Source organism: Aphidius gifuensis, linkage group LG5 (genome assembly GCF_014905175.1).
Source record: "Aphidius gifuensis isolate YNYX2018 linkage group LG5, ASM1490517v1, whole genome shotgun sequence".
NCBI classification, from domain to species: Eukaryota; Metazoa; Arthropoda; class Insecta; order Hymenoptera; family Braconidae; genus Aphidius; species Aphidius gifuensis.
The window spans coordinates 19,500,247-19,518,545 of NC_057792.1; the positions used below are offsets into that span (position 1 = coordinate 19,500,247).

The following is an 18,299-nucleotide window of genomic DNA, read 5'->3' on the forward strand; positions in this document are numbered from 1 at the left end:
TTTTACTGTGCTTCAAAAGTTTATATAAAATGTCAACTTTTAGGTCATAGGCGTTTAACGTTTTAGCATAATACCGAGGACCCACATTAAATATTCTTTTTTGTATTATGTTTAAACAAATATTCTGAGGTCGAGAATAATATGAACTTCAACTATTATTTTTTTTCAATATATTTACTTCATTTATTTTATTTTTTATATATCCATTTTTCTCTTCCGTTTATATTTTTTTTTTAAACTTCTGAAACAAACTTGAGGCATTGTGTTATCTGTTGCGTAGGTCTAGGTTCCCCGAGAGATCATCTGATTTTGCGGATAACATTAACAAAAAAAAAAAAAAAATACATTCAAAAAGATAACCAAATTCAGATAAATACGTAATACATATAATTTATCATTTACTTTTTCAAATGAAATAATATAAACTCCAAAAAATGCAAAAAAAAAAAAATATAAATTTTATTTCTTTGCGCCTCTTCGCTCATCTGTTCTGTCAAAACAAAAATTTAATTTATCAAAAATTTACCAAAATTCAATGACCCGAATAACCCAGAAAGAAAAAAAAAATTAATAATTCACGCCAAATAAATTTGCATTGATATTGATTTAATCTGTGTCATTTTTTTCATCAGTAAAACGACAAATTTATGTATTTTTTGTTTTTTTTTTTTTTTATTTTTCATATCTAATTGTCACATAATCAAGATAAAAATAAATATTTGATTTTTACGTATAGACAACACATGATTTTACTTGACAAAAAAAATTATTAAATAAATATTAAATAAATGATGCAAAATTGAAGAAAAAAAAAAATTGAAAAATTTTCACACCTTCATTGCCACTTAGCATATAGTAGTCGTTTTCGATAGTCATTAGAGCTTAAGAAAAGTCGATTGATTTTATTTTTTATTTTTTTTATGTGTCAATAATCGATAATAACAAAAAAAAAAAAAAAAAAATCAATCCTATTAATCATCCAAGTGGACAAATAACGTGAGACGAGCCAATTGATTTCGTTAAACGAACGTGACTCGAAGTCTCTGGTGCTCGATACCTCCGAGGTCACAAGAAAATAGAATAAAAATAATAAAATAATAATCTTAGTCATAGTTGATCACATAATATCTCTCTCTCGACATTGTCGTTTAATTTACAAACAACATTAACACTGTGTTTTATTGACTTATCAATTCATTACTAAATCACATTTTTATTTTTATTTATTTTTCTTAAAGTTTTTTCATTTCATTAATAGTTTAAATTTTATTGTTATATTTATTTCATACAATTTCAATTATATCAAACTCCTTGACCCTTTAAATTCAGATCATTATGATTTATAAATTAATAACCCTTTAGAAATGCAGCAGCAGAAAAGAGAAAAAAAAAACAAAATGATTGATTAAATTTTTTGATGAAATAATTCATTCTCTCATTGTTTATAATAATAACATTAATAATAATAACAATAATAATAATAATTTTAAACAATATAATTATTATTAATTAATAATAATTGTAAACAACAGTTGTCTGCAGTACCGATGCAGTCATTGAAGGGAAAAGCAGATGGCGGTAAAAGACACTGCAAAAATATATTTTTATTTTTTTTTGCCTCACTGATGAGGGATAAATGAGGAGGGACAACACGCATATATATAATAATACAAAATACAAGAAAATTTGTGGTATGCAGAGGCATCTCAACACGAAACGTATGCACGCGAATATATTTAATTTTTTTTTTTTAGTTTATTTTTTTTTTTTCAGGTTTTTTTCGCCCCCCCGTTCTTAAAAGCTTCAGCGTCTCAAGCAAATTGCAAACGAAAGACGTGTTTAAGATATTTGCCATGTATTCTTAATAAAAAAAAAATTAAGATAAAATAATTATCAATTGAAAATAAAAAAATTATCAATTGAAAATAAAAAATTTATCATTTAAACTTGTCAATTTGTTGACAATTATAATAAATATTTTTCCATAATATTTGTTGAATTTATTATTTATTTTTTTTTTATTTAATAATTTAATTTTAAGTGTTTTTTAAAAATTATTTTTAAAAATTAAAAGAGTCATTTTGAATCAAGTGTAAAAATTAAATTATTACAAATAAATCATGTCTATTTTTTAATGAATATAAAAAAATTTGTTTTTCTTTGAAAAAATTTTAAAAATGATAAATAAAAAAAAATATGTTAATCATCATTTGATATTATAAAAATATTTTTTTAAACTTTTAATATAAAATTATATTTTATTTCTACGAATAACGTCTCGATAATTGATAAAAATAAAAAATATAAATTAATTTTTTCTTTAAAAATTCATTAAATAAAGTTTACCAGAAAATAATTAAAAAACCATTTGATCAAACATGTAGTTTTTTATTTTTCATAAATCATTCGTTATATTATTCAAAGAAAAAAAAAAAAAAAAATTATAATAATAAATTTATAAATTTTAATAATAAGATAATTTAGATTTCAAGCATAAAAAAAATATAAACATTTAAAAAAAAAACGTGGTTTGAATTGCTCCAATTTAAAAATTAAATACTCACATTGAATGATAATTTTTTGTATTTTCCACCGGGTATATGCTCTTGTTGTTCTTCAAGTTATCCGTTGACACCGGTTTGTTCCCGCGGCGTCTTCGTAGGACCTTCCACTTGTTCAATAATTTATCTGCAATCAACTTCCCTCAATTTCTTCTTCGTCTTGTCAATCGACTTGTCACACAACAAATAATCACAAACAAAAAAAAAAAAAAAAAAAAAAAAAAAAAACAACAAACAACAAAATATAATATGTATTTTTTTAGATTATAAAAAAATTAAATTTTTTTTTTTTTTCTTTTTTAATTTATATCTTCTATCTTGTTTCAACTTGATCGCCCGGTCAAGCAGTTTGCCTCGACGCACCATCCATAGTCACCAGTTTGATCATTGATGACGTGAACCCCCTTAAAAATTTTTTCTCTCTCAAAAAATCAACTACCTCTTTATCCCTCACACAACTCTTTTTTTCTCTTTATATACAACAAAAACAAAAACAACTTGTAAACTCACATACACATGAGCACAATTTATACGAAAGAAAAAAAAAAAACACTAGACAATTTAAACAAATAAAAAACAACTCAATTTTAAATTAATGTTATTAACAAAATTAATAATATTAATATTATTAATTATAATTAATTAAATGTATGTTATATTGCAAATTTACCAATGTAGTTTTGATCAAAACCACACAGTTTTCATGACGTCATGCGGTCACGGACATGCGCAAAAGTATTTTGGTGATTTTCCATCTATAATAAATATATTTTTTACTTTTTTTTTTCACTTTTTTTATTTTAAATATTTATTATTTTAGTCAACACAATAAACCATCAATGCATCACAACTCAAAAAAATTAACCACGTGTGATTTGTAAATTTTTTTTTGCTCCAAAAAAATTATATTATCATTTTCGTTTTTTTTTTTTGAATAAAAAATATAATTTAATCGCGTTGTATATGATTTTTTTTTATTTTTTATTTGAGTATTTATTTTGTGGTTAATTTATTCTTGATTTCACTGTCTTTGGTTACACGTTATGTATTTTTTTTAATCTCACAATTGTTCTTGAACTAAATGAAATTGAAACTTGTTGGATTTTTTTTTGATGTTGTTGATGATGATGTTTTTTTTATGATATTATTTGACATGATAGATTTTAATTGTTTATAATATTTGTTAATGATAAGACACAATTATTATTTATATTAATTTATTATTATGTTTTTTTTTTATTTTGGAGCGAATGTGGTTAGGTATCGCCAACAAAATAACCGAGGGCGATTCGCGAAAAACCACAATCGTCGCCGACATCCATCCATCCACTCCCACTTGTTAAATGACGTACACTGACGTCATCGATAGTTTACCTTGAGGCATGACATTGAAAAACACTATTACCAATATTATGTCAATAAATAATCCCACCAACATTTTCGTTATTTATTTTCTAAATATATTTTTTTTATCAAAACTGTATTTGTCACATAAATAATACACTATTTTCATGATAATCCAAATTTTCATTTTCCCATTTCACTTTCATTTTCATTTTTTTTTTTTTTTAAATTGAAATAAGGCTGAACAACCTAGCGGCAAAAATATTGATTATTACATTTTTTCTGTCGGTAAAAATGTCACTTTTTTTTTTTTTTTTTTTTCTGATAATCATCTGTTTTACCAATTAATAATAATAATAATTGATAAATAATAATAAAGAAATTAGCACACACAAAAGTGTCAATGAAATATGCAATTATGAAAATACAAATTTTTGATGTTTTTATATTTGTTTATTAACAAATAAATGATAAATGAAGATATAATTTTTAAAAACAATTGAAATTGTCAAATAAAAGGCTGAGAAAAAAAAAAAAAAAAAAAACAATTGGAGAGATTAGTAGATGTCATAAAATAGCCTTGGAGTAAAATAATGACATCAGACATTTTTCATAATTTTATTATAAATTTAACGTAAAAAAAAAAATCTGGTGAATGTGTAAGTCAACTTAGTAATCCTTAGATTTATTTAAAAAAAAAAAAAAGAGATAACAGAGTATTAATAATTTAAATTAAATTTTTCTTTTAGGATTTAAAAATGTCTTGTCTTGAAACAAAGCCTCAAATGTATAGCCAATGGTGTGGTAACAAATCAACACTAAAAGATAAATTTAAAATTGAAGACGTGGAACATTGTAATAATCAGACAAATATTCATCCACAAATGTCAACGAATATTGAAAAGGTTAATCTTCAAGAGGGTGAAAAAAAAATATTAAGTTTAAAAAATATATTAAATAAAGATCCACAAGCTGCTGATTTTAAATGGTCATTATTTGTTGCTTCATGTAATAGTTACAGACATGCAATGTGTCTCAGACCATTTCCACCAATGTTCATCAAAAATGAATGGAAAAATATTGAACAACTTGTAAGTTAATCAACTATTAAATATTATAAATAAATAAATAAATATACGAATATTAATTTTTGTTGATAGAGAGAAGTTATTGAAGGAATTCCACCATTACCAATAATTTACAACAAGCTAGATGAGCCAGAATTTTATGACAACAACCAAATGATGATTGATTTGTTGTACTGGGTCTTGTTGACATTAAAAGAACCAGAACTTAAATCAGTCAAAAAAGATGAAGCAAGTGTTATAAATATATTTTAAACTTAATTTGAAACATCAAAGCTAATAATTTTGCTATTTAATTTTTCTAGTATGACATGATACTGGAAAAGGTACCATGTGAAATAACAATGGCTAAACCAAATATGATATTTCAACTTGATAATTTAAATAATTCAAAAAAAGAAGAAAGATGGAAAAATAATGTTCAGGAATATTCAACATTTTATGCTTATCATGGAAGTAAACTTGAAAATTTTCATTCAATTATTAATTATGGTATTCAACAAACAATGAGTAATGTAATTATTATTATTATTTAATAACAGAAATTATATAAAATATCTTGATCAATATTTAAGGTTGATTAATTTAATTGATAATTTTTGTTTTTATAGCCAGGACTATTTGGAGATGGTATTTATTTATCTAGTGAATTAAATGTTAGTCTTGCATTTAGTCCAGTTGGATTTGGATGGGGTGGAAGTTTTCTTGGCTGTGAATTAAGTTGTGTTGCACTTTGTGAAGTTGTTGATCATCCAGATGTTAAACGTGGTGATACTGGTAATTTAAAAAATTTATTATATTTAATCAATTTTATTAAATAATATTTTATAATATTTACAGGTGCAGATGCACAAAAAGCACTTGAAGTTACTGTTAGAGGAAAAATACCAAATAAATATTATCTTTCAACAAATAGTGATCTTTTAAGAGTTAAATATCTTCTTGTTTATACTCATGATTTTTCATCATCAAAGTAATTTATTATATATTTATTTTTTAATAATAATTATTTAACTTTATTTTAATTATATAAAATTTTATTTTTATTTAGAAATTTAAAAAGTACCGGTGTTGTTAGCTGGTTTAAACAGAACAAGTTTTTGACATTTGTCCTTGGATATGTGGTCCTTCTTGTCTCAGTTGGATTGACTCAAAATAAAAATGTGGAAAAATACTATAAATTATTAATCCAAAAAGCTGGACTTGACTAATTTATATTCATTCCATAACAAATACTCTATTTATTTATATAAATTGTATCTGAAGAAGAAGAAAAAACTCGTTTCGATTTTTTAAACGAAAATTTTTTATACATGCAATTTAATGCACTTTTTTTTTTTGTCTGTAATGAAAATTGGACATTTAAATTATCAGAGATTTATAAACAAGTTTGATTATTTATTTTTTTTTTTTTCAAATTTAAAGTTTAAAATAAAATTTAAATTTATATTAAATAATAAATTGTAAAATTATTTATTAGTTTTTTTTTTTTTCTTTCTAATAATCAAATATAAATTTTAAAAATAATTTGATTATATAGTTTCTTTTTTTAAATGTTCATTGAATTTTGGTATAATTTTTTGTCATTAAAATTAATTGATGAATCAAAGGACTAGTTACTAATGACGACTCAGAACAATTGGAAAATTTTCAGTAACAAGATAGTCATCTTCAAAAACAACAATAAGATTCACCTCAAATTCTGCAATATAAATAAGAAAATAATTAGAAAATAAAAGCCAAAAAAGTATAAATAAAATGAAAAAGTAATTTACCAATTTTAAAATTACTTGTACTTAGAGTTGGACAAGTAAACAATCTTGGAAAAATCATGTAAATTGGTATAGGCACACCAATGCTAACATTACCCTCGCCAATTTGTATATTTTGTATTTCAGTTGCTGTAAAAAAGTAAACCAACAAATTAATAAATAAATTAGCTAATTTTTAATAGTAAAAAAAAATCATACCATCACGTGAATATCCTTCAGCACATCCACAAGTTTCTACTCTGACTAATTGTAATTCAATTGACTTAATAACAGATTCACATTTTTCAATAACAACTTCACCAGTAAGTGGCTCAAATAATTTACAAACAACAGTATCAATTTTACCAGTTATACAAAATACTGGTATATTTTTTTTATCACGAATATTTTGTAATGATTCTGGTTTTATTTTAAAACAAACTGGTTTACAAATATCACGTATACTTTTTGATGGAACTGGTTTATCTTCAACCATAAATTCAAATGTTTTACAAACATCTTTTGCAAGAAAATTACGTTTTATATCACATTTTATGACATATTGAATATTAACAAATACACCATGATAACTTTCATAAAGTATTTTTGATCCACGTGGAATTAGAGGCAATTCAAATGGTATTTCTGTTTTTCCAGATGGTATTTTACCTGCTGGAACAACATCCACAGTATACTGTACAAGTTGAATTGGCTAGAAAAAAAAAATTAAAAAATCAATCATCATTTTTTCTATCAGTTAATTTTTTGTTAAATATTTTTCCAAACCTTGACAGAATTATAAAATGCCTCGAATATTCCAATATTCTTGGAACTCAGCTGTAGATTCACGGTACCTTCCATAGTGAGAAAAATTCCATCATGTTTAACATCTGAATTTGTTTGGAGTAAAATTAAACCAACAATTTTTTCCTAAAGCATATAACCTATAAATCAGCTGATTGTAAATTTTATCAAATATACATAAATCATAAAAATATAAATTATCATTAAAATTACTTACACCTTCATGATAAATTTTATTAGCTCTTTTTAATCTGATATCCAAATTAATTGACATTTTTTTTTTTTAAACAACAAAATAAACATATGTTTACATTTATTGACAGTTCATTTACTCACATTTGCTGATCGGCCATTTTGATAAAGCGTCTGTTTATAAAAAAAAAAATAATAAAAATACCGTCTACTTGCCTCAAAATCCAATAAAAAAATAGACAAAAAAATTATTTTACTTATATTTATCTAATTTCTACATTTCCATCTAAAAAAAAAATTAATTTAATTATTTATTTAACAAAAAAAATCAATAATTATACATTTAAATTTGGCGCTCGAATTTTTAACCAATGAAAATTTCGGATAACTCTCGCCGGCCATTTTGAAAACAAGTGACATCTTTATCGTCATAATATCCGGTGTGAACTATATCCCTACTCTCAACAAATTTGAGGAAAAATAAAAAAACTTTCCCCTTCATTCCCCTTTGCCAGCCGACAGGACCAAACAAATTCAAATCGTCAGAGTCGTTACGGACAAGCTGGGGCTTTTTAGTGTGTTTGGTTTGGGCATTTGTTGAAGGAGTAATAAGGAGAGAGAGAGAGAGAAAGAGAGAGACAGTCCAGACAAATTATATACATTTGACCAAAAAGCAATTAAACAATATATTCTGTGATTTTGTGTGTACTCCAATTAATTATTAACAACGATCATGGCGTTGAGAAATCGGACTGCTATTACGGTGAGTTATATAAAAATATAATCTAATCATCATTGATAAATATATTTTATCCGTTACAACAGGGGGTCACGCGTGGAGAAAATAAAAAAAAAAAAAATGAAAAAACTGTCGGTTGATTTGTGTGTTGTTGAGGGGGGCCATTGGGGATGAGGCTCAACCGTCACTTGGTTTAAATGCCCTAATTATTATTTATTTTTTAAAAAACTTATCAATATTTATTCTAGATAATATCATTAATTAATTAACAATAATAGGGTCCATTTATTTACCGGCTTTTTTTTTGCCAAATAAACTCGTGGAATTTTTATTGAATTTTTTTCTTTTTTTTTTTGCCAATTATCCTCGTGCCCAGGGCGTCGATTGTTCAACGAATTTTCAGGATTTTTTTTTTTCTTGTTATTAACATTTTTATTTTTCATCTCAAAAAAATATAAATTTATATGTTCATTTATTTATTTTATTTACATTTCAATGACTAATTTATTTTTCTTTTTTTTTTTTTTTTCTTTTGTTCAATGGTAATAATTTTCATTCAACAACAAATTTTATCATGTTTACAAATGCATTTTTTCATTATGTTTATTTACTTGGCGTGGTTATAAATTCACCTGAGTACATAATAATAATAATTAACTATTGAAAATATAATATTTGAATGTATAATTTAATTTATTTTTAAAACTATTTGATAATAGATTTTTTTTTTCTTTTTTTTTTCTGTGTGGAGTAAATATTTTATGTTAAAAATTTATTTTCATTGATAAATTGGAGGGATAATTTTAGGGTTAGAAAAATGCTTCCCTCTATTTTTTTTTTTTCTGTATGATTGTTGAATAATTTTTATATTTTTTTATCTCATTAAATAGCAAAATATACTCAACCAGGAAAATACAAAAAATGTAAAGTCAACAATAAATCCATTACCTGGTCATGCACGTCGTGCAGCACTTGGTGAAATTGGTAATAAAGTTAATACAGTACGTGGTGCACAACCAATAAAAGGATCAAGTTTATTACCAACAGTTGATTTAAAAAAGCCAATATTAAAACAACAACAACAACAAGTTAAAGTTGATAAAGTATCAGGACCACCAGTACAAGTTGTAAAGCCAGTTGTTAAAAAAGATATTGTACAAGAAAATATAAAAAAAATTGATGATATTAAACAGAATGAATATGAACAACAAATATTTACTGATGTTGATTGCAATAATAAACAAAAAAATGAAGCATTTTCATCGGATTTATTAGAAATTCAAGATATCGACGAAGAAGATAAGGGTAATCCAATTCTAGTCACTGTTTATAGCAATGATATTTATGAATATTTAAGAAAACTTGAAAGTATATATCCAATTGATAAAGAATATTTAAATGGTCAAGAAGTAACACCTAAAATGAGATCTGTATTAGTTGATTGGCTTGTTGAGGTACATCAACAATTTCATTTACTTCAAGAAACACTTTATTTAACTGTTGCAATTATTGATAGATTTTTACAATCATATAGAACAATTAATCGTAAAAGATTACAGCTTGTTGGTGTATCATCAATGTTTATTGCATGTAAATATGAAGAAATGTATGCACCAGATATTGGTGATTTTGTTTATATTACTGATAATGCATATCACAAGACTGAAATATTACAAATGGAAATGTTAATTGTACGTACACTTGATTATTCATTTGGTCGTCCATTGTCATTACATTTTTTACGTAGATACAGTAAAGCTGGTTCAGCAATGCCATTACATCATACAATGGCTAAATATTTTTTGGAACAATGTTTAGTTAGTTATAACATGTGTCATTATTCACCAAGTCTTATTGCTGCTGCTGCTATTTATCTTGCATTTTAGTAAGTTTTTTATCATTTTAAACATCATCAAAATTATTTAGCATTTGTATGTATTTATTTTAATGTTATTTTTATTTTTTATAGTCTTCTTGGTAATGAAGAGAAAGAGGGTAGAGTTATTTGGACACCAACATTGGCTCATTACAGCACTTATACGAAAAATGATCTTTTACCAGTTGTCAAAGAAATTGCAAGTATCATTGGAGATGCTGATACAAGTAAATATCAAGCAGTTAGAAAGAAGTTTATCAGTTCGAAGCATTTAAAAATTAGCCTTCGTCCAGAACTGAGATCACCAGTTTTACATGCATTAGCTAATAACAAAGAGTAATAATTTAATATTAAAAATATACAAAATAAGATAATTTAAATAAAAAAACAAAAAAGAAAAAAAGGAAAAATCCTCATCAGCTATTTAAAATAATGTTGTATAAACAAAAAATATTTTTTTTCTATTCTTACAAGTAAATGAAAAATTAAAAAAAATTAAAAAAAAAATATTCATAGAATATTTAAAGCTTGATAAGGATTTAAATTTTTTCTTTCTTTTTTTTTTAATATAATTTTTAAATTTTCACGACGATAATCAATTCGTTCAATGACTAACCAACTAGCTAACTTATAAAAAAAAAAAAAAATTATTTGAAAAGAGAAAAAAAAAAAAAGACAGCAATGATTAATATTTAAAAAAAAATTAATTTGTTTTTTCTTTTTTTATATGCAACATTTGACAAACAATTTTCTAGTAATATATATATATTATACATTTTTTTTTTTTTTTTTGCTCCAGTGAGTTTTTCTTGTTAAATAGATTTCAAAGTGATAATATATTGATTTTTATACTTGGATTATCTATTACAACATTCTTGGCTTTTTTAAAATTATAATTTTTTTTTTTTATATATATTTTTTTTCTCATTAATTTTATTATAAATATTTTAAATAACCAAGAAATGAATTTAGCTCGAACACTGCCATTTTCAATCCAAGTATTTGTTGCATCAAAAAAATTGAAAAACAAAAAAAAAACAACAACAACATTAACAATCTATTTTTTTTATAAATATTATTCTAGTAATCAACAATTATATATATATTGAATCTTATATTATTATTAACACTTTTTTCTTTTTATCGTACAATTTGACTTTATAATGTTCTAAGTGAATGCATAATCGTTTTTTTTTTGTTGTTTTTTTTTTTTTTAAATCATTAAATATTTGATATGATTGACGCTAGTAAAATTCATATCAATAATTGGCATTTTAATGGACACCTTTTGGACGCATGTAATTGTCTATGATAACATTATTATTAATATTTTTGTTGTCTTAAATTTTTTTTTGTCTTGACACTCGTCTTACAATAATTAAACTAATCTTAATAGTTAAGTAATAAAATAAAGATTTTTCTTGTTCATATACGTATATCTTGGTATATTCATTTTTTTTTTTTTATTTTTTTTTTACAAAAAAAAAAATTTAATTATAATAATTAAAAATTATCAATCAAGCAGAATAATCTGCATTTGTATATATACACGCACACTTTAATTTAAATAATAAATTCTTGAAAATTGAGAAGAAAAAAATTCATAAAAACCTAGTTAAATGACAGATCAATTTGATAAATAAAAAAAATATTGTATTATATATTTCAACATCATAAATTTCATGAAATATATTTGACGATCTGTAAATTTTCTGATTGAATTAAAAAAAAAAAAAAGGTAATAAATAAATACTAGGTGATGTTTTAATTGGGTATGTTTTATTTAAGCCAAATAAAAAATGATAATAAAAACAAAAATATATATATATATATAAAATCAGACAAGGTAATTTGTCATCGTTGATATATTTGTATTTATAAGAATAAAAAAAGGTAGCATACAATGTCAATAATAATGAGATTTTAATTATACCTTGATTAATTTAATTTTTTTTTTATCATGAAATCCTCGTTGTAATTTTTTTTGTTTCTATATTTTTATTTTTTACATTTCATATCTATTTTTATTATTCTACAACATAAATTTTCAATAGTTTAATTTTTGTTTTAATAAATGAGATTAATTTTTTATATTTTAGAGAAGGTTTATAATATTTTTCTGGTCTTTATAAATTTTAAATAAGATATTATTTATTTGTTTAAAGGTTGAATACATTGCATAAATATTAGAGACAAAATGCTTAGAAAAAATATAAAATTCATGTACATTTAAGTTTAACTTCATGATCACTTACAACATCATAAATACTTTTAAATTTTTCGTTGATAAGATACTTCATATACTCTTGAAAGACGTCGATATTATCGTCTTCAGAATTTGTTAGTTTTTTATTTTTAAAAAACTTTTCAAATCTTTTTTCTGTTACTTGAGTGAAACAATTTTTATATGCTCCTGAATCATTTATAGATTGACAAGTCTAAAATAAATATTCTATATAATTTTTACGTACAAGTAAGAAAATAATTATAATTAATTGTTAATTACCCTGATAGCATTGTCTTTAAAATTTTCAAGTATGATAACTTGTTTCAGATGTATTTCATTAGCTTCATTAACAACTTGATCAACAGAAGTGTCAATTTTTTTTAGCAATGCATCACATGCATTTTTTTCTTTTGCATTTTTTCTTGTTTTTCCATTGATAATTGATTTTAATTTCTTTACAAAAATATCAACTTCTTTTTTATGAGATTCATCTAATCGTTTTGTATTTTCTATCAACCATTCACCGGCAAAATCTTGCTTTTCCTCGGTAGAAATTTCTTCAGTATTTTCGTAACCCAAAACCTATGAAAATTTGTATTTTTAAATTGATAAAATAAATTGTTTTTATAACAAAAAAAAAAACATAAATAAATAATTAAATTTCAAAGATTTATCTATACCTACCTTAATATAAAATATAACAAGTGTCAAAAAAATAATAATATTTAACTTTATCATTGTTGATCTTTTCGATGAAAAAAAAAAAACGACTGAACTATATTTTAAATGTGTTTGGCTTTTTATACTGCTCTGTTTTCTTATCACGAGATAACGCTATTTTAACGTGACAATAATATTTTAAATATTAATAAAATTAATCAATTATATCAATAAAAGATCCAACAAATCATTTCATTTATTGATTGTCGAATTATTAAATTTTTTTCGAATATAAAATAGTGTGATTTTTATTTTTAAAAAGTTGAAAAAAACATTTAAAGTCTGTTTGGTTTGGTGATAAAAATTTAGAGATAACAGGTGGTTTTTTTTGCCAACTTGTCATCATAAATTTAAAAGTACAGTGTTGTTAAAAAAAAAAAATATAAAAAATACAAAGTTGTGAAGATTTACAAGAAATTTTTTAAAATATAAAAATTAACAATATCTTGTAAATAATTAATTTAAAAAATACAAATCAGATTATTTCAATTTATTTATAAAATGTAGCTTACAAAATTTAATATTTTTATTAAATAAATCGTCAAGTTTTATTATCAAAAAATTCTCCAACAATTACGTAAATATTGTAAAATAAATTTATTTATTTTTAATATTTTCAAACACATTGTATTTTTCAACCTTGATTTTTGAAATTACAAAATACAAAAAAATTAAATTTTTTAAATTTAAATTCTTATCTTGAAATTCCAGGTGTTGGTCATAAAAAAAAAAAAATTTATTAGCCACTAAAAATTGCTTACAGACAAGAAATATTTAAACGTGATAAAAAAAAAAAAATTATTTAAATTATAAAACATGAAAGAAAGAAAAAAATATAAATTTATTTTTCATCGTACAAAATATTTTATTATGAATTTATAAAATATTGTTTACAAAATTTCAAGTTTCCAATTGACAGATTTAGCTTCAGGTGGAAAAGTATATTTTGTTTCAAGAAGACTATTTGGTAAATTTTCCTCACCATCATCCTCAATTGTATCTGTTTTGATCCAAATTTTATATTTACTTTTTTCACAAATATCCAATATTCCAATTAACAAATTTTGTAACATTTCAGCCATTTGATCCATGTAAAAATGCATCAACATTTTATTAACATTATTAACTTCTTGTCTCAATTCATAAACACAAGTTATAATATCATAAAGTGCACGTATCAATGCAAGATCTTCAAATGCACTTCCCTCCTTGATACTCAATACTTTTCTCTCTTGTTTTCTACGATTTTTACTTGATTTATATGTTCTACCAGAACTCCGTGAACTTTTTGATGCTTTACTTGTTGTTGAACCTCCAAAACTAGTTACACTCAATAAATCACTCATGTCACCACAATTTTCATCATCATTTAAGAAATTATTTTGTGAATCACGAATTGCTTTTAATTTTCTAACAACATCCAATCTTGATTGATATTTTAAAAAATCATTTTTATAATTTATCAATCGACTTTTAATAAATTCAGCATGTTCAATGACACCTGGTTTAACATGAGTCTCAATAAGATCTGGTCTTTTATGGAATTTTGATATTCTCAATGCATCTCTCCATTCTTTACCTTCACAAAGTAATGCAACTGTTTCTTCTGATTGTTTCAAATAAACATAACAAATATCAGCAGCATCACGATATCTTTTATCATTTGTCATAATATCAACAAGCTCTTGATACAATTCATTCATTTCAACATTACTTAAATTCATATCAGTTGATACAGATATAACATCTTGCCAACTACCACATAATTTATATGCATCAAGTGCATTTTTATAATTTTTACTTCTTTGAAACATCATTCCAGCTTCACGATATTTTTTATTTTTCATATAATATTCACCAGCAAGATTTGAAATTTTCATGTATTCATTTGTGTTGATGTTAAATATTTTTAATGCTTGAAGATATAAATTATGTGTACATATTATTTCAATACATTCATTAAATCTTTCTGGACATTTTGAAATATGAATCAAGCATGATTCCCAACGTTTTAAATCTTTATCAATTTGAAATTTTCTTGAATTATCATCAAGTTCTGATAGAGAATTTAAATATGGAATAAATTCTTTTGGATCTTTTTGTGACATGAAACCAATTACTTTTGCAATTTCAAGATCATACATTCCAAGTGCAATGTCAAATAATACATTAACATCAACAAGATATAGTAAATATTTTAGAGCATTTTCAGTTGTATTTTTAATATCTTCTTGGGTTTTTTTAGCTTTTCCAAATTCTTTGACTCGACAAAGTGCACCCTCTAGTCCTTTAGTTTGTTTATTTTTAACAAGACATGTTAATATTGGCTGAACTAAATCTCTTGTTGATATTTTTTTTTCAAATATATCACATAATAATTTACATATTCTTTCAACTTTTCCATCAACATCATCTGTTACTAATTCATTATTACGTATATTATTTTCAAGCTCACTGTAACAAGTTTTATAAATTGTTTTAGTAACATCTTGATCTTGAAGTTCCGATATAAATATATTTAACCAAGATGAACTTTTAATATCATCAACAAATTTAACAGCATTTAAAATAAATAAATTTGGATTATGATCGTATATTAAATTTAAATTAATTCTTTGTTTTCTCATGAGATCAAATGCTGCATAATAATTTTTATTATCAAGATGTTTTTTAATAATATTAAGTGATAATGAACGTGGTTGAATTGTTTCAAGATTACCACGTGGCATTTGTAGAATTGTTTTTGAATCATGATTAATTGTTATAACAAGAGTTGATCCTCTTTCTAATCTTCTCATGCTCAATACAATATCACCCTCTGGACATTCACTTTCCCATGATTTAACAGTTAAATCTGATTTTGATAATTTATTAAAACCTTCTCTATCAATTTTAACACAAACAAGTGCATGTTGAAATGTTGTCAACAATAAAAAGTCTGAATGTAATGACATACTTGTTATATTATGTGCAACTTGTACTCCATCAATACACAATGTATTTTTTCTACCAAGTGTTACAACTCTATACTCATTGTCAATTTTAACAACTTCAATTTGATCACATAATTCTGGTAGTTGATGAGCTGGTAAAAAACCACCATCCACAGTGCTAAATTTAACTACCGAATTATCAACAACCAAAAAAGCTATATCAACATCTTGAACAGCTACAATATGATGTATGTTACCATCAACAATATATGTCTCTTTAACAGATAGTATTGCATTTTTTAAACTATCTTCATTATCATTAATATTTTTAATTTCAATAACAATTAAATAATTTGTTGAATTTATTGAAATTGAAGACAAAATAATATCTGGTTTTAACCATACAAAATGATGCATTAAATATGAAAAATTATCTGTAAGTATATTTTTAAAATTATTCCATTCAATTGTATATGTATTGATGTATTTATATTTCAATGGTAGTTCTTGTTTTTCATGAATATACAATGATAAATCACCATTTGATAATTGACAAAATAAAGCATTTGAATCAAGCCATTTCCATGGATAATTTACACTCCAATTTGGAGCAAAAAAACATTTATTAATTGATTGATTTGATGTTATTGTATCATGTGACATTGGTGGTGGTACAATGCCAATTTTAAAACCAGTCAATAGTAATTTATTACCATCAATAACACCAACAACAGATTTATCATAATCATCATCACATATGCCTCTTGAATGATCAATACACCAATGAAATGTATATGTCATATATGTTTTTTTCATCAACAGTATAAGCTTCTTTTGTATTTTTAAATGATCAACCCATTCAAAATAAATCAATGGATTATCATTTGTAAAATTAATTGTTTGTTTCAAGTACCAATGATAATTATTTTCAGTCCATAATTGTAAAAATTCATCATTATTTGTTGTATTGTATGCCCATATTGTTAATATATCTGAATCTGGTGACCATGATATTTTTTTAATAATTATTTCATCTTTATCAACGGGTAATATTAATTCACGATGTTTTAATCCATTTTTTTCAAATAATGCAATGACATGTTTATTTGGTAGTCTTTGACTTGTTGCTATTAAATTACCAGATGGTTTCCAAGCTATAAATTCTTCAAGACCAATTGATAATTCACTTGTAAACATAAATACACCTTCACGATTAAATACTTTAAATTGTCGTGTATTATCATCATAATTTTTGAGTATTACAGCAAAAAAATTACCATCACCACGCCAAGTTATTGATGCTTTTTTAGAATCATTATATTTATTTGATTTATCAACTGTTGTTGTATTGTCATCACGAGGAATGAAACAAGGCTCTAATTGTATCTAAAAAAATGAATATAAAAATAAATAAAAATATTATTTATAAATGTAGGTAATTATTTGTCAAACTGACCTTGTTTAATACATCAAAATCCATTGTCATTGTAACAACATTCCAATTTTCATCAACAATAGCAAAGGTTCCTCTGTCTGGACCAATTTCCATACAATTTGGATGACTATCAAGTGATCCAAGTATTTCAACAACTGGCTCATCATCATCATCACCACTAATACCAGATATTTTACTAATAATTCCTGATTTATCAAACAAATGAATTGATCCATCATCAATCCACATACAAACACCACTTACATCACCAAAAATATCATGACAATCAACACTCAATAAATTATCATTTGTTTTTTTATAAATTTTTAATAATTTTGTTGAATTATGAATAAATAAACAATCATTATCTGGATCATAACAATAAATTGTTGATGAATCACAAATTGCATTGTTTATATTTTCCAATGATTTATCATTATCATAAGAATGATTTGTATGATATAAAACTGATAAATTCTTCATTATTATTGAATTGTTTAATTTAATTAATTTTTAAATATGTAAAAACAATAATCAAGCACAATTATTGTTGGCAATTGTTGGGGTTATGACACATGTGGCATAAAAAAAGCAAGAAGAGCAATAAAAAGAGAAAAAAAATACAATAATAA

The 18,299-nt window shown here is 23.7% G+C and overlaps 6 protein-coding genes across 9 annotated transcripts in view; 2 read left to right on the forward strand and 4 right to left on the reverse strand.

Moving 5' to 3' along the window:
• The window catches only part of LOC122858303 (myocyte-specific enhancer factor 2-like), a 32,074-nt gene extending 28,172 nt beyond the window's left edge, over window positions 1–3,902 (reverse strand). For 2 of the 3 annotated variants that reach the window (XM_044161115.1, XM_044161107.1), the window contains exon 1: window positions 2,565–3,902. The gene's annotated coding sequence lies outside the window, so the exon portion shown is untranslated. The remainder of the gene's footprint in view (window positions 1–2,564) is intronic. The other variant, XM_044161111.1, reaches the window with a different exon arrangement.
• A 388-nt stretch (window positions 3,903–4,290) lies between these two features.
• Window positions 4,291–6,453, forward strand: LOC122858305 (protein mono-ADP-ribosyltransferase PARP16). The gene is made up of 7 exons (XM_044161117.1): window positions 4,291–4,564; window positions 4,655–4,996; window positions 5,066–5,221; window positions 5,296–5,505; window positions 5,602–5,767; window positions 5,831–5,963; window positions 6,042–6,453. Exons 2-7 carry the CDS (start codon window positions 4,664–4,666, stop codon window positions 6,199–6,201), a joined length of 1,158 nt encoding a protein of 385 aa, XP_044017052.1. The 5' UTR covers window positions 4,291–4,564; window positions 4,655–4,663; the 3' UTR covers window positions 6,202–6,453.
• A 6-nt stretch (window positions 6,454–6,459) lies between these two features.
• LOC122858306 (vacuolar protein sorting-associated protein 26C) lies at window positions 6,460–7,895 on the reverse strand. Of its 2 annotated transcripts, none has more exons than XM_044161119.1 (5): window positions 7,763–7,895; window positions 7,528–7,671; window positions 6,961–7,453; window positions 6,766–6,891; window positions 6,460–6,692 (listed from the first exon to the last, which is right to left on the reverse strand). In XM_044161119.1, the coding sequence occupies exons 1-5, from the start codon at window positions 7,817–7,819 to the stop codon at window positions 6,610–6,612; spliced, it is 903 nt and encodes a 300-aa protein (XP_044017054.1). In that variant the 5' UTR covers window positions 7,820–7,895; the 3' UTR covers window positions 6,460–6,609. The 2 variants fall into 2 exon arrangements, with proteins under 2 accessions (XP_044017054.1, XP_044017055.1); XM_044161120.1 differs by having other exon boundaries at window positions 6,539–6,692; window positions 7,528–7,685; window positions 7,763–7,879.
• Window positions 7,896–8,227: 332 nt separating this feature from the next.
• On the forward strand, window positions 8,228–11,796 carry LOC122858307 (G2/mitotic-specific cyclin-B). Its single transcript, XM_044161121.1, has 3 exons — window positions 8,228–8,500; window positions 9,367–10,361; window positions 10,446–11,796. The coding sequence occupies exons 1-3, from the start codon at window positions 8,471–8,473 to the stop codon at window positions 10,690–10,692; spliced, it is 1,272 nt and encodes a 423-aa protein (XP_044017056.1). The 5' UTR covers window positions 8,228–8,470; the 3' UTR covers window positions 10,693–11,796.
• Window positions 11,797–12,481: 685 nt separating this feature from the next.
• LOC122856547 lies at window positions 12,482–13,317 on the reverse strand. Its single transcript, XM_044158223.1, has 3 exons — window positions 13,264–13,317; window positions 12,859–13,161; window positions 12,482–12,790 (listed from the first exon to the last, which is right to left on the reverse strand). Exons 1-3 carry the CDS (start codon window positions 13,315–13,317, stop codon window positions 12,572–12,574), a joined length of 576 nt encoding a protein of 191 aa, XP_044014158.1. The 3' UTR covers window positions 12,482–12,571.
• A 654-nt stretch (window positions 13,318–13,971) lies between these two features.
• LOC122858308 (putative elongator complex protein 1) lies at window positions 13,972–18,244 on the reverse strand. The gene is made up of 2 exons (XM_044161122.1): window positions 17,689–18,244; window positions 13,972–17,618 (listed from the first exon to the last, which is right to left on the reverse strand). The coding sequence occupies exons 1-2, from the start codon at window positions 18,148–18,150 to the stop codon at window positions 14,190–14,192; spliced, it is 3,891 nt and encodes a 1,296-aa protein (XP_044017057.1). The 5' UTR covers window positions 18,151–18,244; the 3' UTR covers window positions 13,972–14,189.
• Between the last annotated feature and the right edge of the window lie 55 nt (window positions 18,245–18,299).